Source organism: Dermacentor silvarum, chromosome 1 (assembly GCF_013339745.2).
Source record: "Dermacentor silvarum isolate Dsil-2018 chromosome 1, BIME_Dsil_1.4, whole genome shotgun sequence".
Taxonomy (NCBI): domain Eukaryota; kingdom Metazoa; phylum Arthropoda; class Arachnida; order Ixodida; family Ixodidae; genus Dermacentor; species Dermacentor silvarum.
The window spans coordinates 120,059,462-120,083,809 of record NC_051154.1 but is presented as its reverse complement, the minus strand read 5'-3'; the positions used below and the strand labels follow the sequence as shown (position 1 = coordinate 120,083,809).

General features: G+C 45.1%; 1 protein-coding gene across 2 annotated transcripts in view; it reads right to left on the bottom strand.

The window, feature by feature from the left end:
- The window catches only part of LOC119435929 (geranylgeranyl transferase type-2 subunit alpha-like), a 44,083-nt gene that overhangs the window by 11,881 nt on the left and 7,854 nt on the right, over positions 1 to 24,348 (bottom strand). For both annotated transcript variants that reach the window (XM_037702630.2, XM_049660899.1), the window contains exons 6-9: positions 21,497 to 21,580; positions 7,091 to 7,173; positions 3,377 to 3,469; positions 149 to 306 (exon numbers count right to left, since the gene is read on the bottom strand). In XM_037702630.2, the coding sequence (XP_037558558.1) occupies positions 149 to 306; positions 3,377 to 3,469; positions 7,091 to 7,173; positions 21,497 to 21,580 (418 nt within the window). The remainder of the gene's footprint in view (positions 1 to 148; positions 307 to 3,376; positions 3,470 to 7,090; positions 7,174 to 21,496; positions 21,581 to 24,348) is intronic.

The window sequence follows — 24,348 nt, the reverse complement described above, 5'->3', positions numbered from 1 at the left end:
TGCAAGCATGTTTTACGGGTAGACTGACACAACACATCAGTTCTCGCTGAACAGCAGCACACTAACTGAAAGAAATGCAGCATTAAAAGGTGACCTCATTAATGCCTGAGGCATTCTTCAGTTCTCAGGTAATCAAAATGGGCTGCACCTGAACAGATGATTGCGTGGAATGTTTCCAGTGGCCTTTGATTCCTTTTGCGTTGATGCTATGAAAAGACTAGCAATTGCAAATTCACCATCTTTTGCTTGCACTACAGCCTTCACTGTGCAATCACCAGGTAGTGATCCTTCACGCAGATGGCACCACTGAAAGCAACAGTAGATGTGCAATTATAATATAATCATAACATCTCTTGTTATTTCAACATGCAGCATTATGACTGATACACATTAACATATGTTACTAATGTCAATATGGCCAAAGTGCACCAATTGTGCTATTAAATCTCGGAGTTGCGATGCTTGCTGGAGGCCATGTTTGACAGAACCTCAGTCTAAGTTATATTTTTTTCATAACCTACACAGTTCCAGAAAATTGCAAATGTAACCAAACCAGAGAGAGTGATCTTCAAGCTAGAAAGTGTGTGATGTTACTCAATTACAAGTACTAATTACAAGTACTAACTGGTAGAATGCCAAAAACCATCAGTCAAGTTAGCCATGTGGTGTCGTAAGAACAGATCAAACCCCACAAGTGCACAAGGTATCAGGAGTAAGACCACACTACAAGTGCAGCTCCAGGATATGTGATGAATCAGACAATATTTAGAGGCAGATATGTTTAAAGAAAAAAGTGAGCGTTTTCCTTTTTTTCTTATCACTAACCAAGCGTAGCTGTTCAAAAGCCACTGACAATTTTCTGTATGATTGTGGAGACAAAGGAAGCAGTAATGTTGTGCTAGATACTCAACAGCCTCAAGAGGATGCTAAAGAAAACTGTTAAAGGGACACACTAAAGCTAAAATAATTTGAGATGTAGTATAAGTAGTAAATTACACATCTCCAATACCAAGAAACCCACTCTTACCATGAACGGAGGCTTGATAAGCCAGCAAAGATGGAAGCATAAAAAAACGAGTGGCAATGCCAAAGCTAAATTCAAACACCAGCTTGCTATGAAGTCATCAATTTTTTATTGGTAAAGTGAACTACATTGCATTCTAAAAAAGCCGAAGACTGAACTTAGCAACTTTCGAGAACATCTACTGTGTCACAATGGCCCAAATACGAGAAAATACTTTGAAGTCCATGACGTCACACTGATGCACTGGCGCTGGGGTTATGGCACAAAATTATTATGGAAGTTTGGCGTTCATTTTCTCTAGCCCTAATCAACCTCTTACCACAAACGTTACAAAAATAGAGTTTTTAACAAATACTTCTTCAGACGAAGTGTTTTTAAGTGTCACCTCAAGTAAAGCTAGATTGGTAGACTACAGTCACAGGTCAACAAAGGGGTCAGTTTAACCATGGAGTTTCTTTAAAAATGTATAGTTAATTCTGGCACTAGCATCTCTAGAAGCTCAAGTATGCAGTTCAGCCAGTGTTGCAACCATGGGGCAGTACATGGATTTGCCTAGACTTCATCCTTCTGGCTTAAAATGACTTTGCGACTCAGCAAATAGATCATTTTTGACAAAGTATTGCATTATAAGTGCAACGATTCGCAAAGACCTAGCATGTGCCCAAATACTTCTATTGCCTTGCTGTGTTTAGAAAACTATGATTTCTTGGTAGCTTTGCAAGATAAAGCACAAAAAAAAAAAAGCCAAAAGAACGTCTGAAGGTGCAAGCACAAAAAGCTGACAAACCCATCATTCCCTAGGTAGCTGAATGAGTGCAGTGCCAGAGTTCCCTCTGCTACACCTTTTGTAGAATATTCAGAGTTTAAACGCAAGGCTAAGAAGGATAGAAGAAATGAAAAATGGGTGGCGATGCTACCTTGAAATTCCTACACCAGCTGCCCATGACTTTGGCAGTGTTTGCTTGAGGCTAGTTGCCTATTGATCAAAAATCCATTACATTGCCAAGCCTAGGAACTTTTATGGACCTTTCATGCATAATACCCAAACGCCTAAAAATACAGCCACTCATGACATCACAATGACATTGCTGCTGTCGTAGTTTGGGCTTGAAATTATAAAATGCAGGTTTGATATTTATTTTCTCAGGCCATAATCAAATGTTTTGCACTAAGGAAACACAAACAGACATAAAAGAGTGATCTGTCAGTATAAAGTGCTTTAGTATTTCTAACTAGTGTCCCATACATTATTCCACCTGCTTAGGCCAGTTCTGTCAAACTCGAAATTTTATGAGTTTTAAAGTATAAAAAAAAAAGCTGTACATTTTTCTGTCTTCAAAGGGCCCCTCACCAGATCTGGCCATTTTTAGCAGACAAGCACAGTACATACAATGCGTCCTAACGATCGTGTCTGCTAAGTATTACATCCCTATGCGCCACGGAAAGAGCTTAAATTTCAAACCAAGCGCTGTTTGCCCTTCTCCTCGCGGGCGCTGCGCTCCCAGCCGGAGAATTGACGTTGATCGCACAAGTGCTATGTATATGTCAGTGCTGCGATGTCACTCACAGTGACACGTTACTTTGAGAATTATTCAAGGCAACATCAGTTATTTGTTTAATCTGTTGCTTCAATAAACGAATTCAAATTTTGAGAAATAATAAAACATACAATCTGCATGTCTGCGTGTTCTTGTTTTACTGCGTACCGTGGCAAGAGATATGTACTTTCGCTCTGCCTGCTTGTTCCCATGTCATGCAGCAGCGCGTGCAGAGAACCAAACTGTCTTTTTCTACCGTGTTCTAGCGCTGCGATTATGCTCTTTCATCCTCTCGTGTCTGCCTCAGTGCTCGTGATTGTGGCACTGTCTTATACCGCTACTAATCAGTTGTTCTCGTGCAGAGTGCGCAAAATTGTCTGCTGCGCAAAACAAGACAAATGCAACAGTTTGCGCATGAGACCATCATCGGAAGTGTGCCACTCAGCAAAAACGTGAGAGAAAAGAAAAAAAAAAAAAAAGGCAGGGCCCGTGACGTATTCGTCACGCGATTCACTGGTTCCAGCATGGGAGAACGCAGGGAAGGAATTTTGCTTGCAGAGGCTAGATGGAGCAAGTGGAGACTCTAGAGTATCTATTGTGGTGGTGACACTCGCCTTCTGAAATTATGGGTTCGCGGCACTTCAAGTATTTCCATCTCGGTTATGAATGAAGTAATTTGAAAAATTCTTGCGGTAGAACACTCCTTAGAAAGCACGTAACAACTTCCAGCCTATAAGTAAAGTTTGCTATGTGGCCTGGTGAGGGGCCCTTTGACATAGTTTTACGCCTATGAAGCATGAATGTTAATGCTTACCCAAAGGGAAGAGCAAAGTGACTGGCGTGGAGCTTTCCATGAGAGCTGAAGTGATGACCCATTTACAGTAATGAAAATATTTGTATCTGCGAGCTGTAGCATTGAAAGAAAAAAAAAAAAAAAGCACATGCATGTCAAAGTTGCTACACTTCATAAACACACAGCCCAGCACAAGGCTCACAGGTACTCAAGCTTACACACTGGACAGTTAATGTATTCTATCAAAAATGCCAGCGGGCAGCAAGAGAACTTGTTGCTGGGGAAGTTCGTGCTGTCTGCTAACATTTGAATGGCGCGAAATAAACGAGGCAGAGAAAGGACAAGCAAATGTGTTTCTTTGTATATATGTGTGTTTGTGCAGGGACATTAGGTGAGATGTATATAACACACTATTTTCAACACAGGCACAGAAGTAGCCACTTGTCGATTGTCGTGAACAACCAGTCAGTGCCCTCGGGTCCTGGTTGCCACCAGCATATTGTTGTAATACCGAAATTGTATTTGGATGCCTTAAAACCCACCCTGCAATGGCCTTATGGCCAACAGTATCATAAATAAATATGTGTTGCTGTGCCATGCCAAGTGCGAGGACCTTGCTCAGGTACGGCTTCATTGCCTTCGACAATTGGGCTGCGGCTGACCACAGAGTTAGCAAAAAAGGCCACAAGATGAACAAGCGATTCTTTACTCGGACAGGCAAGCACTATGTTATGGGGAGGCAGACTAAGGGTGAGGTAGTGGACTGCTTATTGTCGTCAAAAATGACACGGGCGTTGAGGTAGACAGGCTTGATTCAATCAAATGAGATGGTGTTCTCATGGCTATTGAGGAGGAGGTCAAAGTGTTCTAGGCAGTGCTTGACCCCATTACACAGGCCATTTTAGGCGGCTGAAGGGGCGTATGTAGCATAGTTCTACAGGAGAACATATGTGCAGTAGCAAAGTGCATGGTTAACTAAGCTCTCCTAAAAATGTTGTCAAGGAAGAGGCGGCAGAACAATATGCAAAACAGTCCTGACACCACTGGCATAGTCAACAAAATTAAGAGGTGCAGCTGGTGATGAGTAGCAGAACTCGGCAAGGAGCTGGAGTGTAGTGCAGAGGACAAGCTTTAAAGGCCAACTGCAACAAAATTTCACTTTGGATAAATTTGTTATATATAAGTACTAGTATATACCACTGAACCAATCTTGGTGAAGCGTCTCATTTAGTGCGCAGTATTCTCATGTGGTGTGCGGTGTCCGTGGTGCTGTGCAGTGCTTAGACGACGCGAGGACGATGAAGAGGCAATGATGCTGGCATGTGGCGAATGGAAGATAAAGAAAAAGAGCGGAAATGACAAACGAACAAATTTTACCAATAGCGAACTAACACACGAAGAATGAGAAAAATAAAAAAAAAAGTGCTGGGAGAATCTCGTGGAGCAGCACAGACGCGAGCAGTGCCAGATCATAAGAGCCCGTCGGGTTCTAGTTCCGAAGCGCAGCTGCTGCCTGGCTACTCCATTTACCTGGCGATTTCTCAACCAGCCATGGTCTGAGCATCTAGACAGCGAAGAGCTCGTCGCTGCACTTCGCGGCGGCGAAGTTATCTATGCTCCACACCAGCATGGCCTCCGAGATTGGGCGGCCAAGCACAGCAGATGCAGCTATGTGCAACTGTAGCTGCATCTAGGCATTGCGTATAGCGCAACACCTACTATGTGCACCACCAGGCTGGAGTAAGCACTTGCGCTTGTGTGCTCCAGTCTAGCCGTGCTATGCGGTGCGGACTAGCTTTTTCCTGCACTAACTTCACTGACAGCTAGTAGAAAAGTCCAGATTGTCCATTTTGAAGCACTATCAATAGCAAGTGTTCTCATGGTCTGGGCTTTTCTCGGAGGTCATGGCAAGGAGCCAGGCGTTCTAGGTCATGTGTGACTTCTGGCAAGAGGTAATGGTGGCGTTTCTTTTTTTTCAGTTTCGGTATAAAAATTAAATTCTGTGGTTTTATGTGCCAAAACCATGATATGATTATAAGACACGCCATAGTGGGGGACTCCGGATTAATTTTGACCACCTGGGGTTCTTTAACGTGCACCCAATATACACGGGCATTTTTGCATTTCACCTGCATCAAAACGCAGCCGCCACACCAGGATCCGATCCCACGCGCTCACGCTTAGCAGCGCAACACCAAAGCCACTACACCATTACGGCAGGTCAGTTTCGGTATCAAAAAATGGATACTTTTGTGAGCTTTTTGTGGCGCTTCTCATCGTATTTCAAACGTCAAATTTTGCAAGGAGGTTCCTCTCTATCTACACTAACTTAAACTAGGCTTTTACGCAGTCCAAAATTTCGCTGCAGTTGGCCTTTTATGTGCAGTACTGTACAAGTAGTGTAGAGCATTGAAGACACTTTGGTGAAATGATGCTGGCAAGTATTGGTCGTGGCAACTGGTAGAAGTCTGTTTGTTGCAGCAATGAAGGGCATGAACTAGGAAAAGTGAGCGAAAAGTTAACTGTAAGCTGATACTGAGTGTTACTGACTTCTGAACATACATATTTACAATCAACCCATTAAACATGGTGACGGGTAGTGCTCATCCAGCGTAGGAGAGATGATGCACACCTCAGCATCTATGGTAATGAGGTAGTGGATCTTGGTTAAGCTGTTAGTAACATGGAACAGGAATCTGAATGTTGGGCCAATGGCACTGGCCACCTTCAGTGCATGGTCCAGGCCTTTGCTATAAAGTTGCAGGGCTTCGGGCACTGACAGAAGTTTCCCATAATGTTCACGGCACCAGCACACGGCACAGACCAGTGATCCGTTTCCAGTACAGGTTGTTGTGTCAAGGTCATTATACAGAGTGAGGCCGGTGTGAACAGTGTGCGCTCAGGTCAGTAGCCAGTTCTTAAACATTGCAGCCGAGCTGCTCACTGAAGGTGATGCGGAGCTTAAGAAATGATGGAAATGACAGTGAACCCAATGTCCATGATTCTGTCAGCCACCTGTGCCAATAAGTCAAGCAGCACTGAGGACAACATGCTCAGAACAATTCCCATCCGCTGAGTACTTGCTGCCGGAACAGCTTGTGGAGGATGGAGGTGTAAAGTCAAGCTGTGTGATTGCCGACAGGGGCAGCACGCAATGCAGCAGCCCAGTTGACTTGCAGTCAAGCTCATCCACAGTGAGGAGCTGATGCAACCAACACTGCTCTGACTCGGTTTTATGGCAGACTGTTTGGCGGGGAGCTGAGATCGTAAACGCCTTAATACCATTGCAGCAACCATTTCCATTTCTTTCGCTCAAGCTTTCAAGGCTTGCAATATTGTTTTGGGGGAAGGGGCATCATGTTTTATTTTATTCCCTCTATATTTATTCAGATTCATCTGGTAAAGAGAAGTGAATGGCACAGGCAACAACTTAACAAAAACGTAATGAAAATGCTGCATAAAAATAATGGCAACACCAACACAACCGGTTTGTTGTTGACACAATTTCTTTGATAACCTAAGGTCCCATAATTACGTGTATGCAAGCTGCTTGCATTCACTATTTCTAAAACAATTTTAAAGAGATGTTTGGCCATTATCGATAGACAAACTATAGTAACATCAACTCCAGTCTCAGAATCTTTTTAGGAAATACTGGACACAGATGTTACAGATATAAACATACAATACTTGACTGTATAATAAATGTTTTATGACCAATGAAGGCATGCTCACCGAGATCTGTCGGGTGAAGTGGAGAATAACCTTACCAGTCTCCCTCGAAATATAAAGTAAGAGAAAGTCCAGAGCGGGCCTTTCTACAAAAGGCACAAAAAGTAGTCTTGATTAAAATCTTGAGACAATGAAATCCTTACATGAGAGTAATTCTCATTGTATCCCCCAGCAAAGCAAAAGAAAAATGAAAAAAAAAATGCTAATCAAGCCCACAATATACAAATTTCCTAACTGCTAAAAATTAAACCACAGCAAAAATTTCACCAATGTTTAAAAACAAGATCAACTTGTCCCAATTGTAACCATTATTTTAAAGAGGCAGTGCAAGTTAATCCACGTGCACTCCTTTGGCCAACCTTTGTGCTTTTCCTTTTATTAAACATTCTTCTCTCTCACATGCACACAAGAACGTCTAATGGCAGGCCATCATAAAGCCTTGCATAGCGAAAAAAAAAAAATACTATAGAGAGTTACTGTCGTTTATAATGATCCAATTACTATTTGGCTGCTGCCATTTAAACAAAATAACGAGGCCACACATTTGCATGGTTTTGAGCAGGTCCCATGCCAAGAATGCCATGGTGCACGGATCATATGGCAGGATATTATAGTGACCCCATTACATGGCTACTGTTTGGTACTGAACAAACATATAACACTGTCAGGATAAATGTGGGCATAACACTTTCTTGCCAGTGTAGACAAAAAAAAAAGATGTATAATATATATATATATTCTCCTGACTTCCGGGTTGGATTTAGGTTCACAGATTTTCCTGAAACTTTCAAGATATGATGTGTAGACAACAAAGATAAAAAGTGACGCTTATTATTTCAGTAATGTCCATGGTTTTAGTATGGCATGATGTCCAATATATTGGACACTGGAACTCTATCAGGTAAATTTTGAAGTGGTGGGCTTGCAGCAACGCAAGCTACTTTACAGAAGAAAATTGTTACCCCCCAATGCTGGAAAAACCATTAATAATCAACATTTTACAAATATCAAATAAAATACGAAGTGGGTCCTAATTTCTGGCCCTAAAGGGGCGCAGAAGAGCTCGGATCAGCGATAGTGTCATTGTTGCTGTCCGACAAGTCGAGGTCTGACGAGCTGCTCTGGAGTATCTGCTCCGCCGTGTCATCCGACACGCGAGGCCTGTCCCTGAACGAAAAAAAAGTGGCACTTTATCCATGCACGCCATAAAAGAAAATTTGGTACAGTGGCCTTGGTAAACTGCGGTAATTACTCAACATGAAAGCTGGGGAAGTGCGAAGCAGTGATTCGCCGGTGTTTTCCTTGTGCTTATCTTGTTTTATCCTGTGTTTATCTTGTGTTTAGCAACCCATTATACGTTTTGACACCTGTGCTAAGGCACAACTGGTGGGAAACTGCCACGCACATAGAGGCAAAGCGACACGCACGTGGAGCCTTTGCTGCGCGTGGCCACGACGACATGCGATCAAATTACAAGATTTTAATGACTTTCACGAGTTCCTGCTAATTGATGCGCTTAATGCTTGATTATTCTCAAACATGTTAGTTTTTTTTAACCGGTTTTGATTAATTCTGCACTTGTTTTGACTGTGTTTTTGCGCGTGACCACGACATGACACGCCGGCAGCCCGGGCTCCTCGCGTGCTTCGCACTTAAAAGACAAGCAAGCACAAAGAAACGTCACGTGACACCAAAATTAACACGCGTTCAACGCACTGCACGTGGCATCCGCACATTCGCAATGATGGTCTTGAGTGCCAGTGTCACTCACTAGCAGAGAAAAGCAAGCGTACGCGCAACTAAAATTTTCCATTCAGCATACTCCCTGTATCATTACCTTTCCAGTTAATCATAACTAACACGGTAAAATGGTCAAATAATAACATGAACAGCATTTACTTCTTCGGCGGTCGCCGTAGAAGGCCGCTCCGCTGAACGCCGCCATGTCGTCTCCTTTATTTCCGGATGCGCATGGCGCAACTTCGACAAAACTTCATAGATGGCACTAGTAGGTGTCCAAAATATTGGACAAATGGTATTTACGCGGAAAAATACACTGAGGATGGCATAGTAATGGAGTATTTGATGTCCAATATATTGGACAAATCTCCATAGCTGGAACTCAGGAGGATATATATATATATATATATAAAACCCCCAATCTGCTTATTAGACATGGTGTAGTGTGGGGCTCCGGATAAATTTTGACCACCTGGGGTTCTTTAACGTGCACCCAATGCACGGTACAAGAGCATTTTTGCATTCTACCTCCATCAAAATGCAGCCACCGCGGCGAATGCCAGTGTAGCATTACCACTGCACTAAATCAAAGGACAGCACTTATACAGACTCAAAGGCAGATAAATTGTAAACTGGCTTGTTTTTTCTTGTAGCAATACAGTTGAATCTTGATAATTCGAACTCGAAGCCCGAACTCGAAGTGCCGCGCGACTGGCTGCTCGAGGCACTTTGCGTGTATTTGCGGGCTTCTTTCACGCTCGGAAAAACACTTATGTAGCACGTACAGAGTAACAGAAAGCTGTATCGGTAGTTTTTCATGTTGTTCTACAACTTTCTCATTGACACTTTGATAATTAGGGCAGTACTTCTTGAGTTAGATAATTAATTACAATTAGCTAATTAAATCTCAGCAACGAAAAAATTACTGGCGGCTACTCCACTGCACTGGAAACAATACACACTAGGTTTGCTTCGCGTAACGCCGTTCCTCTTTTTTTAAATCGTGCTGCGTGATAGCTGGGACACCCTGTATAACAAGGGTTGACATCGTAACAGTGGCCTCTCGCAGGAGGCTGTGCTAGGAAATTCTTGGGCAGAAAACATTGAGCGTACGAATGTCATTTAGAAGGCTAAAACGGATTTCATGTCAAATAGCGGTTCTCTGCCTAGAAACAGTGCCAGGTGAAATGGTATACAGTGCCTATATGCTAAGGGGAAGTGTCTTTTCCTCTCGACATCCAGGAGGACATGCTGAACACAGTGTTTCCTCACATCTACCACACATAGGATGCTCACCGCCAGTCAACAAAAACCTATGTGTACCATAAGTGTGCCCTATTCTGAGACGAGGACATCACTTCGTCTTGAGTTGGTAAGTGATGGCCAATACCCTAAATGTAGCTTAACCACGTGGAGCTTATTAAGGATTTCAGCATCCCACTCATGTGGCCAGTAGGTTCTCAGTTTTTTCTGCAAATATGGCTTTAGGTCTATAACCGGAACAGCTATGGACATGTTGCAAGATTTTGTATCTAAGGAAGTAGCCATTCGGTCTGATAGCATGTCACCTTCAATACCTCTGTGTCCAGGCACCCAGCATATCGTTACATGTTGGCCAGAGGCATAAATAGTACACAGGACAGAGAAAAGTTCTGCAATTACTGGATTTCTGTGTTTGCAGCATGACATGAATGTTTTAACGACGCTTAACGAGTCTGTGTATATGACCGCCTTATGTACAGTATAGACCACTTATAACGTAACCGTTTATAGTGCAGAACTGGCTACAACGCGGCCTTTTCCGACTCCCGTTTACCCTCCCATAGAACTCGATGTATACGCATACCGCTTACAGTGCAGCCGCGTGAGACGAAATACCAGTTATAATGCGGCTTCCGCGGGAAAATCTCGCCGACAAGGGCGGCAGCAAGCACGCTTCTCAACAAGGTGCGTGCTCCTGGCCGGCATATGCATTATTCAACGCAATCAAACTCTCGTTATTTCAGACTTATTTGGCCGCACATCGGTTAATTCGGACTACTTTCGGAGCTCGGTGAGCGAGGAGCGCCGGAAATGTGCGACACAAAAGAGCAAGAACGGCGCTAGCATCCAACCGAAACGAAGCGGCGGAGTCCGCATCGCCACCGCCATCAGTTGAAATCGTACGTGAATGACAGCAACGCCGGAACGCTCCGAGCCTATTTGTGTCTTTAAAGCCTGTATTCTTGCGTTTACCGCCGCGCATAACACTGCGTTGGCCGCGGGCTTTCAAAACTGCTTAGTCGACATCCACGATCGCATCGATAGCGGCCACGGTTTTCTCCGCAGCGGTTGCGGCGAACAGTAGTTTCGTTTTTACTCGGTACGCGCGTCAGCCGCGTGCCTAAAAAACTGCATAGTCGCCATCGATGATCGGATAGGTAGCGACACGGTTTCGATGGCCAGTTGCAGCGACTGGACGACTGGATGTGTGTGTCGGGCGCGTGCCTTCAGCACCGCAAAGTCGTCGTTCATAATCGCGTCGATAGCGGTCACGGTTTTTTCTGCAGCGGTTGCGGCAAACAGTTGTTTCGTTTTGACTCGGTGCAAAGCTGTCGAGCTTGAAGAGCACCGGCTACATCGCGATTATGTTTTCGCCAGCGCACTGGAGCAAATGTAATCGCGATGTGCGCGCGAATAGTACAAAGCATGTCTACATGCTTGGTCTGCATGTTTTGCATACGTACAGGGCCTGAAAATCGTTGTTTTGGTTATAGTGCGGTACATCTTATAGTGCAGATATTCGCGACTCCGGTGACTTACATTATAAGCGGTCTACACTGTAGTTTTAACTGCTTGATGTGTTTCGCAGCGGACCATAGTGCATACGCCTCTGCTGTAAAGATGCTTGTGTGAGGATGAAGAACATAGGACTCCGAATAGGTTGGGCCGACAGCTGCATACAATATGCCGGCATGTGATTTAGACGCATCTGTGTAATATTCTGGACACGAGTATTTGAACTGTAATTCTAGAAAATGCTTATGAATGTGGTCCTCTGGAGCGTGCTTCGTTACCTCCACAAATGACGTGTCGCAGTCAATGATGTGCCACAACCACGGCAGTAATGGCTTAGCAGGAGCCATTAGGCAATTTTCAAGAAGCGGAACGTCCATATCTTTGCTCAGCCTTCTCACACAAAGTGAGAATGGCTCTCTCGCTGCAGGTTTGTTATGAAAGAGTGTTGCAGAGGCCATATCGTTAATGGTGGGACAACAAGGATGGTCTTTGTCAGTACATACTTTCAGAAAATAATTAAAAGTAGAATATGACCATTGTAGATGAAGGGACCATTCGTTCAATTCGACATAGAGGCTTTGAAAAGGACTTGTCCGGAAGGCACCGGTGGCAAGGCGTCACGAATTTCGGTAGACTAAAGACAGACAAGGCAAGTCACTCGTTTAAGACAAACATTTATCATTAAAAAAACAAACGACAAAGAAAACAGCACAAAACAAACAATTTACAGCAAGAGTCAATTCTAGAAATTCCCCAGAGTCCACAGATATCAAAATTCATAAGTCCAAAATATTTACATTAAGTACCTCGACGTGACCACGTCACTTCGTTGTCGTGGCTTCCGACGACACGTCGTTGGGCCCGCCGATGCGTCGTAGACTCGACGTCGCTGTGTCCGACGTTTGGTCCACTGCAGAGCTGGTCAGGAGGTCAGGACGGTGGGATGACCGAGGCGCCTGGATCGCCCGGTCAACTCCGCTAGCCTGCGGATCGTAGCCGCAGGGAATCCGGGAAGCGGCGCCGTCAGCCTGCAGCTGTGGCTTCCGTTGGGACGTTCGCTCAGCTCGCGGGTCGTGGCCGCGGCAGCTGAAGAACAGCTTCCATTGGGTTGCCGCCGTCTCCGCGATCCACCCGTCCTGTCCGGCCTCCAGCTCCTTCTGCCTGCCTTCGTCCCAGAGCGTAGCTGGGCTGCTCTCTTCGGCTACGTTGCTCTCTTCTCCCGTTGGCCACGAAGCTGCGCGTGCACTTATGCGTTTCTTCTGCTTTCATATTGTATTCTTATTTGGAGCTCTTATTTTCTAACTTCTTTCTTCTTTATTTCTGCCACCGACTCCTCGTGTCTTCTTGTTCTCTTCTTCTGCTTTTTCTTCCTTCTTCCTTTATTGGCTCATGACACAAGGCGGATACCAAGATGATGCACAGGGTCCAGCATCTTGAGAGAACTGGGGGTAGCAGAATGATACACTACGGCGCCGTAGTCCAACCGCAATCGTACAAGGCTCCTGTAGAGGTTCACGAGGCATCTCCTGTCGCTACTGTACCCCCATGTTCAATTATGTGGTTTTACGTGCCAAAACCACGGTCTGATTATGAGGCACACCGTAGTGGGGAACTCCGGAAATCTGGACCACCTGGGGTTCTTTAACGTGCACCTAAATCTAAGTACATGGGTGTTTTTGCATTTCGCCCCCATCGAAATGCGGCCGCCGTGGCCGGGATTCGATCCCGCGACCTCGTGCTCAGCAGCCCAACACCCTAGCCACTGAGCAACCACGGCAGTTTCGTACCCCCATGTTGTGTGTGACAGTATTTTCAGGATGTTCATTGTTTTCAGGCACTTAGCATTGAATACTTGATGTGAGAAATGGAGGTCAGTTTTGAGTCGAACATAATGCCTAAAAATTTATGTTCAGTGTTGATTAGTATGTGTTGTCCATGGATCGAATCCCAGCCGCAGCGGCTGCATTTCGATGGAGGCGAAATGCAGAAACACCCATGTGCTTGCATTGCAGTGCAGGTTAAAGAACCCCAGGTGATCAAAATTAATCCAGAGCCCTCCACTACGGCGCGCCTCATAATCAGAACTGGTTTTGGCATGTAAAACCCCAGAAAGAAGAAGAAGTCCATGCAGCATAATATTAGGATCTTGTATTAAGCCCTTCTTTCTAAAGAAAAGTACAGAGGAAATTTTGAGGGGGTTTAGCTTAAAAACATTTTCATTTGCCCATTTTGACACTTTGTGCAGTCCAAGCTGAACCTGTCGCTTGCATATTGCAGGGTTACAAGACTTAAATCCTATCTGTACATCATCAACATATATTGAATAAAACAGAGGATGGAATGGCTTTGTGAAGGGAATTCATTTTCACAATGAAGAGGATGCAATTAAGCACACCCCCTTGTGGCACACCAGTTTCTTGAGTGAAACTTCTGGACAGGGCATTGCCCACTCTAACACAAAACATGCGGTTAGACAAGTAGCTTTCTATCAGATGTTGCCGTGTACATCCATCGCAGAAACGTCTCGAAGGATTCCGAATCGCCATGCTGTGTCATAGGCTGTCTCCAAGTCGAGAAATACAGAAAGAATTGTGTACATAAGCACCTCTAATGTTTGCCTCAATGCAAACAAGGTGGTCTATTGTTGACCTACCTCCCCTGAAACCACATTGGAGGGGGTCAAGTAGATGGCTGTTTTCCAGAAAATAGATTAGACACCGGTTCACCATTTTTATTGTGATAGCAATTATATGGACACTCAAAGCGGATTTCTGCCGTCGCCGTGGCCGCGAGGTTCCGTATGACGTTAACGGCGATGAAATCATCGCCGCGCGCCGTATGCTGTATGTGCAAGTGAAAGCGCGCGAGGGATGCATGCTTTCACGGGGAGCGAACGCACGGCAAAGAGCAAACGCGCATTCTGCGCCGTGCTCCATGAAGGGCTGCAGAATTAAGCATCTCTTTCCTCCTTTACAATCACCATATATAGAGAGCAAACACGACTTCTGTCACACGAAAGGCTGTGGGGGGACGGGAGGAAGGGGAGGCGACGTCTAGCTGCAGCACCAAATGCGTAATTACAGTATAGACCACTTATAACATAACCGCTTATAGTGCAGGACTGGATATAGTGCGGTCTTTTCAGACTCCCGTTAATTTTCCCATAGCACTCCATGTATACACGTATCGCTTATAGTGCAGTTGCGGGAAACGAAATACCGGTTACAGTGCGGCTGCCTGGGAGTACGGAAGTCAGCGGAGACGGTGAACGCTCCCCTCAAACGGGTGCCCCAAGGGGTGCTCGAGGAAGAAAGAGAGACGAAGTGGAGGAGAAGGGCACGTGGTGTGCACGAACAGCCAGTGAGGCTGAAACCAGAATCTTGAGTGCGAGTCGTGAAACATCACGGCGCGCATAGCGAGCGAGGGCCACGAAACTGCCAACCCTCGCTTCACGAAACAAAACTTCAGGGAGCGGGCGGCGCTGGCATGGCATGGCGAAGGGCGCACGCGGAGATCGTGGAATGTGAGGGAGGAGGGCGGCAGGGAAGCAGATTTCGTCTCGGCAACTCCGCCGCTTCGGTGGCTCCCCTCGCCCTCCCTCATAGCTCTGTCACTTTCGACTGTCACCTAGCATTGGCGCTGAGCCGTGCTCCCTCAAGGGCTGCAGAAGATAGCGCCAACATTTCCCTCTCCACACGAACCACTTACTACTCACCTAGCGCACCCGCCGCCGTGCAGGCGCCGCCGCTACAGACGGCCCGGCGCCAGCTCCGCGAAGTTTCGTTATCGGGAAGCGTGCGTTTGCCTCCGTGGGTAGTTTCGTTGGCTGGCCTGGGGCAGCGCCGCTGCTTCCCTCTGTGCCATAGCCGCAGTGTGCAAGGTCAACACGTGACTAGAAAGTAATAAAGGAAAAAAGAAGGGTTCGCTGCCATTTTTCTACGCGTGGCTCAGACGTCTCAGCCACGCTACCGTGGCTGACGTCTCAGCCACGCTACCGTGGCTGAGACGTCGGCGCGTACACGCATGTTTCGGCGCAACGCAGAATCGGCGACCTTGCTATTTGAGAGAGTGAAATTTCCGCCGCGTTTTTTCTTTTTTTTGCTTTGTTTTGTTCGCGCGCGACATTGAGGCGTCTCTCCTAAGCTTATGCTCTATGGCGGTGCCGGAGCAATGCCGGTCGGAGGCGCCGCCGCGTGATTTGGTTCGAATTAACGAGATTCGACTGTAAATTGAATGCAAACGTTCTAGCCGCATTCCTCGACTGTCGCATACGCGTGGCGGCTTGGTGCACATGTTTTGCATATGTGCGGGCCTTGAAAATTGTTGCTTTGGTTATAGTGCGGTACCGCTTATAGTGCGGATATTCGCGACTCCAGCGACTTACGTTATAAGCGGTCTACACTGTATATAAAAACGTTGCGAGGCGAGAAGGTGGTAAAGACTTCCGACGCTGCTCAACTAGTGTCCCGTTCTGATCTCATCGAAAACCTCTGAGCCGCCCCCAGAGGCACCAGCAACAGTCACCAACGCAGCGCGCGTTTGGCACAAAAGCGGGCAAAACGCCGACGGCGTCAATAACAGTTCTGCGCGTTGCTGGTGCTGCTGCATGTCCAAGTTTATACAGCTGATAAAACTACTATCCTTACTCCGTATAGCTCTCTACTAATTTGCTATCACAATTGATGCTTCGCCTTTCGGGTGAAACTGCGACATTTTTTTCATATAACTTGCACATACAGCTTGTTAGTGCTATTGGCCTATAGCTGCTGGCTAACGCAGGATGGAATATGGAATATGTCCAGATATCCACATGGTATTGTAAAGCGACAGAAGCATGTTTAATGTTTCTGAGTGCAGGTTCTTGATCATTTCATATATTATGCGGTCACCACCTGGTGCTGAGTTGCTGCAAGAACAGAGAGAAGCCTTGAGTTCAGCGAGACTAAACGGACGGTTGTAAGGTACTTCTGTTGCGCACTTTCGTTTGAGGCACTCCCGCTCTGCGTGTTCCTTGAACTTCAAGAAAGTTGGCGCATAGTGGGATGTACTAGAAATACTTTGAAAATGCTCGCCCAGGAAATCGGCCTGATCTTTCATGCTGTCACCTTGTGTGTTTACTAAGGGAAGTGGTTGTGTTTCCCGGCCTTATTAATTTGTTCACCCTGTTCCACACCTTACTCTCATCCTTGTAAGAATTGATACTACATATGTACCTTTCCCAGCTATCCCACTTAGCATGTCGACGTATTCTCCTGCTCTGTGATTTTGCCTGCTTGAAATTAATGAGCTTCTCCGCAGTTGGAGAGTCGCGAAGCAGGCCCCAAGCTTTATTTTGTTTTTTTTACGTGCCTCTTTACATTCATCTTTCCACCAAGGTATACGACACTTATTAGCAAGTCCGTTAGTTTGTTTTATGCATTTTTCAGCAGCGTCAATTATAAAACCTGTCAAATATGCCACCAGCATCATCTATACTAAATGAAACCAAATCATCCCACTGTAAGTACGTAAACTTTTGAAACAGTTCCCAGTTCGACGAGTCGTTTTTCCATCAGGGAACCTGTGGAGGGCAGCCAGCTTGTTTTGTTAGATTTAAAACAATAGGGAAGTGGTCACTTCCATAAGGGTTTTTTATGACCTTCCAGCCAAGGTATGGCAATAGAGTTGGAGAAGCTATGGTAAAGTCTATTGAAGAGAATGTCTTATGTGTGGTGCTATAGAAAGTGGGTTCTTTTTTATTCAGCAGAACCACACCAGAACATAAAAGGAAGTCTTCTACATTACGCCCTCTTGCGTTGAAGCGCAGGTCACCCCACAGCGTATTATGGGCGTTCAGGTCACCTGTTAGAATGAATGGCTCAGGAAGCTGATTGACAAGCGTTTGAACTTCCCTAAGTTGCAAACGATGTTTGATGTGGTACGTACAGTGAACAGATTGTCACTAGCCTGTCAAACAGTAATGCCCTAACTTCTACTGCCTTAAGATTTGTTTGAAGGGTTACGTGCTAGCAAGAAACTGACCTCTGAACTATAATGGTCACGCTTCCAGACGCGATGTGGCCATCATTGCGATCTTTGCAGAATAATGTGTAGTGTGTTAGAAAATTTGCATTTGATGTTTTCAAGTGTGTTTCCTGAACACCAAACAGCCAAGGATTAAATTCTTGTTGTATCATTTCCTTGATGTCGTCTAAGTTGTTTAGAACGCCACGGGCATTCCAATGCATAATTTGTACCGCCATCTTGCTGAAGAGAGGTGTTCTGTGCTCAGGTGTGTAGTTGTGTCCTTTAAGTAACAGGCACTGTTATGGGTTTTTTGTTTGTTTTGGCGCACTCGAGAGAGCCACGCCAGTTTTTCGGCACCAAAGGTACCGGTGTTGTTTCCATTGCCTCCTGGGAGGCACTGGATGCCCGCAAGTGCGAGCTGCTTGTTCGTTTTTCAGACCTCGCCTGGTGAGGCTTGGTCTTGAGACCCGACGTCCCTGGGGTAGCGGATCTCTGTGGCTGGGTGGGTGGAGCAGATTTGACTGCTGCCACCACAGGGGCGGGGGGCACCACAGCCGACTGCTTGCTGAGCGCGCGCCGGACAAGTGGCAGAGGCCGGTGTGACGCTGCCCCTGACGCGTCGCATCGGCATATGTTGTGCTGTGGAATGGTGAGCACCTTTTATGCGCTTCCTTGAAAGAGATGTTATCACACACTTTGAGAGTGATAATTTCCTTTTCTTTTTTTACAGTTGGGACAAGATCTGGAGTAAGCCGGATGTTCATCACAGTTTACACAGTGAGGTGTCGCTTCACAGTTGTATGAGGTGTGACCTTGGACTCCACATTTCGCACATGTGAGTCTACCACGGCAGCTCTCCAAATCTTTGACATTGGAAGCATCTTCTGGGATTAGGGATGTATGACTTGACAGCTATCTTTGTGTATCCGGTTTCTATGGTTTGTGGCAGATCGCAAGTGGCAAAGGTCAGGATCAGGTGTTTTGTGGGAATTTATTGTCTCTTCTGATAACGATACACTGTACGTTTGTTACATTTTGCTTCTTCCAGCCTTCCAGTAGTTCGGTTTCGGACAAGTCGATGAGATCTGCATCAGAAACTACTCCGCATGCTGTGTTCATAGACCGATGAGGTGAAACGGTAACAGGAATATCTCCAAATGGCACAAGCTTGTTTAATTTATTCTGTGCTTTATCACAGATCTCAAGCAGGAGGTCCCCGCTCACCATTTTGGTGACCTTATAAGCTGGGCCAAGGGTGTCAGTCAAGCCTTTTGAAACAAGAAAAGGGGATACGGTTCTAGCTGGTTTTTCAGTTTTTTCGCTGCGCACTACTTGGAATCGGGGAAAGATTTCTTTCGGTTTGAACAGGTTAAGTAGTTCTTCGGTGCGTCCCCTCGTGTGAGGGTGATGATCAAGTAAACGGGGAACTACAGGTGTTCCCATAATGGTTTGGTTTATTTCGGCGGCAATGGTGGCCACCCACCACAGAGCCAAACTAGGGGACGCTGGAGCATTTAACGTGTAAGGCTGCAGACGCCAGCCGTTCATTGCTGCTATTACCCAATATATAATACCCAAGAGAGGGCACATACACAAGGTTAACCCAAGCCGCCTATGAAAATTAGGAAGTGACGGAAGAGAAGAGATGATAGGAGAGTATAAGAAAGGAGATAGGAAAGCAAAAGGTTCGAGAGGGGGATATGAAAAGGCGACCACTGATTTCCCCTGGGTGGGTCAGCCCAGGGGTGCCATCTACGTGAAGCCAAGGCCAAAGGGGTGTGTTGCCTCCACCAGGGGGCCTTAAAGATCCAAACACCTGGCATCAGCTCAACCTCCAGGATCCCCTTTTCCCCAGACACGGCTAAGCCGTGCACGGCTACACGCGGGAGGGTCCAACCCCCATGTGCTCGGGTCCGTGGTGTCGCAACACACCAAACGCCTGCTGACGCAGACGCCCCTGCGAGGGCTGAACTTGGTAGGCTGCACACAGAACAATATAGAGCTCATAAATCAAGTGATTCACATTTTCACTTTGACCAGAATGCACTATTTAATTGCAGCAGAGAATGCAGCAAGGCAGGGGAAAAAAGTGAGGATGAAGCTTCTCAAAATGAGGCGTGCAACATAAGATACACATCAGTGCTTTTTTTCTTGCTGGAGTTGTTAGAAGCCCAATATTGCCAAATTATATTGCATTTACAATGCTATTATTGCATGTATGCAGAACTGTGTTATGTGGTTGTAAATAAACTGCAACATTTCTTTTCACTTCAATGATATTACCATAAACGTTTCTTGTGTTTCTGCTTGTATGATCGGGACATAATAAAAAAAATGTTGGGAAGTTTTCTATTATCAATCTTTATTAGGAGGCATTTTTATTTTCGTCTTTACCTCTAGCATTCAGCTGGCATTCGTCCTGGCGACAGCAGAAGGTTTTTGCCATACACTGCTTCGGCGCCGTGGGACATTCGCATGCAGCTATCGTAGTAAGGCCAGGTTTCATGGTCCATATCAATAGTGCCACTCCCCTAAGTCCCTCTGCCCAAGCTGTGCACACGCGAGCAAGCAGCCGCCGCGCTGCTCGAGGCGAAAGAAGCGCAGGCGTCTCGGTGGCGACAGCAGCGCCGCCGCATCACCATGAAGAGATGCTCCTTCACTCGCGCGCCGATTCTGACACCTCCCCTTCTAGCCACCATAGCCGGACTCGGCCTCCGCCGCTGCTTCCCTCTAGACCACAGCGTTCAAGGTCAACACGTGACCAGAAAATAGAGGGAGCAGAAAGGAGAAGGGTTTACAGCGATTTTGTCCGTGTGGCTGAGACGTAGATACACACACGTGTGTTCCGGTGCGACGCAGAAACGGCGACTTTGCCATTTAAAAGAGAGTGAAATTTCCGCAGCGTTTTTTTTTTTTTTTTTTTCGCGCATGGCGTTGCGCGGTCTCACCTAAGCTTTTGCTCTACGGCGGGGTCGGAGCAATGCTGGTCGGAGGCGCCGCCACGTGATTTGGCGCGCTACTGAGAGCATTGTCGGAGCATGGCGTGGTCGAATTAACCGTCGCAAATGCTTGCACGTTCAAATTAACAGTCGTTTTCGCCCATTGGAATACACATAACTTTGACGGGACCACAGCGTCAGTTCGAATAAACCGGAAGTTTGAATTAAGCGTGTTCGAATTAATGAGATTCAACTGTACCACATCAGAGCATACTTTTCTCCACTACCACACGTTAAGAGTGGCTGCTCTGGGCCACCAGCACTGCTGACTCATTTATATCTGCTACTTAAAACTCTGGGTTCCTTTTGTGAACCTCAATGAAAAGTAAGGGCATGGGCTCGCTTCTTGTCTCAAGGACAAAGAAACAAGGTTGCAGAATTTTGTACAATGTTTATTATACATTTGTTAACTAAAAAATTTGCCACCACTAAAGAGAAAAATATCAGAAAAAAGAAAGCATTGCAAATAAGTAACAGTATATAGCAAAAATAAGGGAGGAAAATAATAAAAAAATATAATTCTGGGGTTTTACAAGCCAAAACCACAATATGCTTATGAAGCACGGTGTAGTGTGGTTTTCTGGAATAATTATGACCAACTGGGGCTCTTCAACATGCACCCAATGCACGGTACAAGGTACACAATGCACCAGATGGGGGCGGAATGCGGCCGCCGGTGCCGACATCAAACCCGTAACCTCGATCTCAGCAGCACAACACCATAGCCACTGAGTTATAGCAGCAGGTAAGCAATACAAATGGAAGGAAATGTTGACAAGGCATAAAATACATCTACACAGCTTGTCTACCAACCAGGACTTCGTACTAAGCCAAGTTTTTAGATCTGCTGAAAGCATATATTTTGATATAGTATTTCATTACTTACCTCTTCCTGTCAACCACCTGTGGTAAAACCAGGCACTCTGATCGCCAGGATCTGTGAATGTTGCATTCTGGACCAAGTTGTACTCTTGTTTGAGAGCCAAACAGAGAAGAGTGCAACAGTTAAGTGTGCTGATGTCATTCAGCAAGAAAAATAATTAAGTTCACTTCTCCCGAATAAGAAGAAATACCTAAGTGTTAACACATGGATCACTTAAGCCTTAAGGTATAAAAGAATGCTCTAATCCAATTTGAACTAAAGTACTAATGAGTCATCAAAATTTCTGTAGATTTCTAGCTTAGTATTCGGAGGGGGAAAAATTTTTTTTTTTTTAGATTTAAGGAAATTTAATGGATCAAAAATAATTTTGCATGCTTCATGAGTATCTTTCAGCAAAAGAAGAAATATGATATTCAAAAAACAAAACAGGTGGTACTGTACTTCCAAAAGTGCAAGTGAACCAAAATAATGGTTTTGACATACCTGCCATCTCTCCCTAATTTTTCGTAAAGTTTATGAATTTGAGCTTATTTTACGATTTAACTAATGTTTCATCATGTTTTATGATAAATAATTTCCGTTCTCGAAAAAGTGTTTAGAGGTGCAAGACGTGGTGGCACAGGATTGCAAAAGGGGCATTTCAAAAAAGGAAATGTGACAGTAGCTGCACCGCATTCTTGTGGCAGCACAAGACGCCATATGCTAGAGGGGTACTTGTTTCAAATAAGTTTATTCTGACAATGTCGATATTTCCCAGTGACTTGTCAGCATTCCCTACAGCTTCAGAGGCAAAACATTCAGCCACGTTCTCTATTTCGTCGGCAAATGCTATCAAAGTACCGCGGAAAAGGTGCCGAAACTGGTTACTGAAGTTGGTGACAAGCAACTGAGAACGGCCATCACTAAGCTGTAGCACACTCCTAGCACCACAAACACCTTGCGTCAGCTGATGCGATAAGTTACTTTCTGCGACCACTTCACCTTCGTGCATTTCACCGCACTTCACTTAGACTAGGACACTGGCTCGTGGAGGAAGCGTAACCCCTGTGGTGTGGACCCCTGTTCACCGCCGTGGCCTTAGTGAAAAGTTGCTGAGCTGGTATTTTGGCCCATACGAAGTGCTGCGCCGCATTAGTGACGTGAACTACGAAGTTGTTCGGACAGTGCGGCGCAAACACGGCATAGACAACAACCTAGCACTGACATAGTTCACGTTGTGCGCATGAAACCATATGTTGCGCGTTTGCTTTTTTTTTTTTTTTCATTTATACATTTTTATATTTACGCTTCTATTTGCAGCTAATGCGGTTACCTCTCCGTGTCTTGAGATTGTGCACGTCACGCTTCACCACTGCGGTACTTTTGTTTTTCCTTTATCTGTCACTGTGTTCTTTGCGCGAGCATCGGCCTTGACCATGTTCCCCCCCCCCCCCCTCCTTTTTTTACACAGCTTCTTGAGCATCAAGCTTTCCGAGGAAGGGGGAAAATGCCACCTGCAGTAATGGGTACAATGCTAAGAGGCAGGCAAGGACAAGAAGAAAGACATACGTGTGCTACCCGCCCACTTGATAGCCAGGTCCCACCACTGTGTTTTTCAGGAGCCAGCTGCCCTTATTAAATGTCGCCAGTTCTCTCTCAAGACACGTGACAATATTATCTCAGAAACGAGACATCCTAGGGCAAAAATACTTATTTGTTAAATCAAGAAATGTAAGCACACAAGCATTGCAAGTTTAATCCAATTCACTCAACAAATAAGAAAATTACTTTTTAAGTTTCAGTCATAACTTATTAAAATTAAAGTCCTCCAAAATAGGAAGTTTTATGGAGAAGCCTGAAACAGATAAACTGGCTCTATGATTCAAATAAATGTATTTAATTTTCAATGGACAAAAATTATAAAGCACCCTGGAGTAAATGGGGGATCTTAGTCTGGAAATCAATGCTGATATGTGATGCCTGAATTCTAGCTTTCATCTTGTTTTAGTAGCTTTATAAGAAAATGTTCCTGGGCTCTGGCCATGCATATTTTCACTAATTGCATTGCACATTTTACTCTGTGGGAATCGTTTTTTTCGCATCCAGAGTGCCCAGAATTCAATCAATATAATTTTAGATTATGCTGAAATATCACGTGACATCACCTGTGCTAATTCTAGGGAGAAATTCATATTAACACACAATTAGAGATCCCAATGTTTGGATTAAATGATGAGGTTTCCAATGAGGAGAGCACACATTCTCTCAAGGCCATTTGCACTCATTGTGCCTATGCTGAAATTTCGTGTTCACTGCTACTTTCACTGCAGCATGTGCAATGCACTCAAAGCTAGAGGCATGTCAAGCTTGAACATGTCTTTTAAACACATCTGAATTAAACTTGGTGAATGTGTTTTTAGGTGTTAGCTAACTGCGAGCAGCATTAATTTACAAACATTTGTTAGGCCAAAATTACTTTTACCCCACATCCTCCCTTAACACAGGCTGTCAATTTATTATATTGCGATTGTCTTATTATCAGCAGAATGAATTAAGGGTTTTTAAAAAAGCCTCCACTCTTTTAAAAGAGCATAAAAAATTGCTGCAAAGGTTTACAAGGCAGTCACAAATGGTTCTGGCAAAAGGTGGCTAGTTTCAGCAGACTTGATAAACACACAACCAGTTGCAAGAAAGGCCTGGTGGTTGAAGCCATATTTAAATGTGAAATGGACAATATGAAAAATTCCGTTAACAGGCTCTCCCATACATCCAACTTTACCCAACCAAGATAGCCACATCCCCGCGAGTAGCACTGTCAAAGCCAAGACATGCGTTTTGAAAGCTTGGACGATATGGGGAACAGAAAGTGGTGGGAA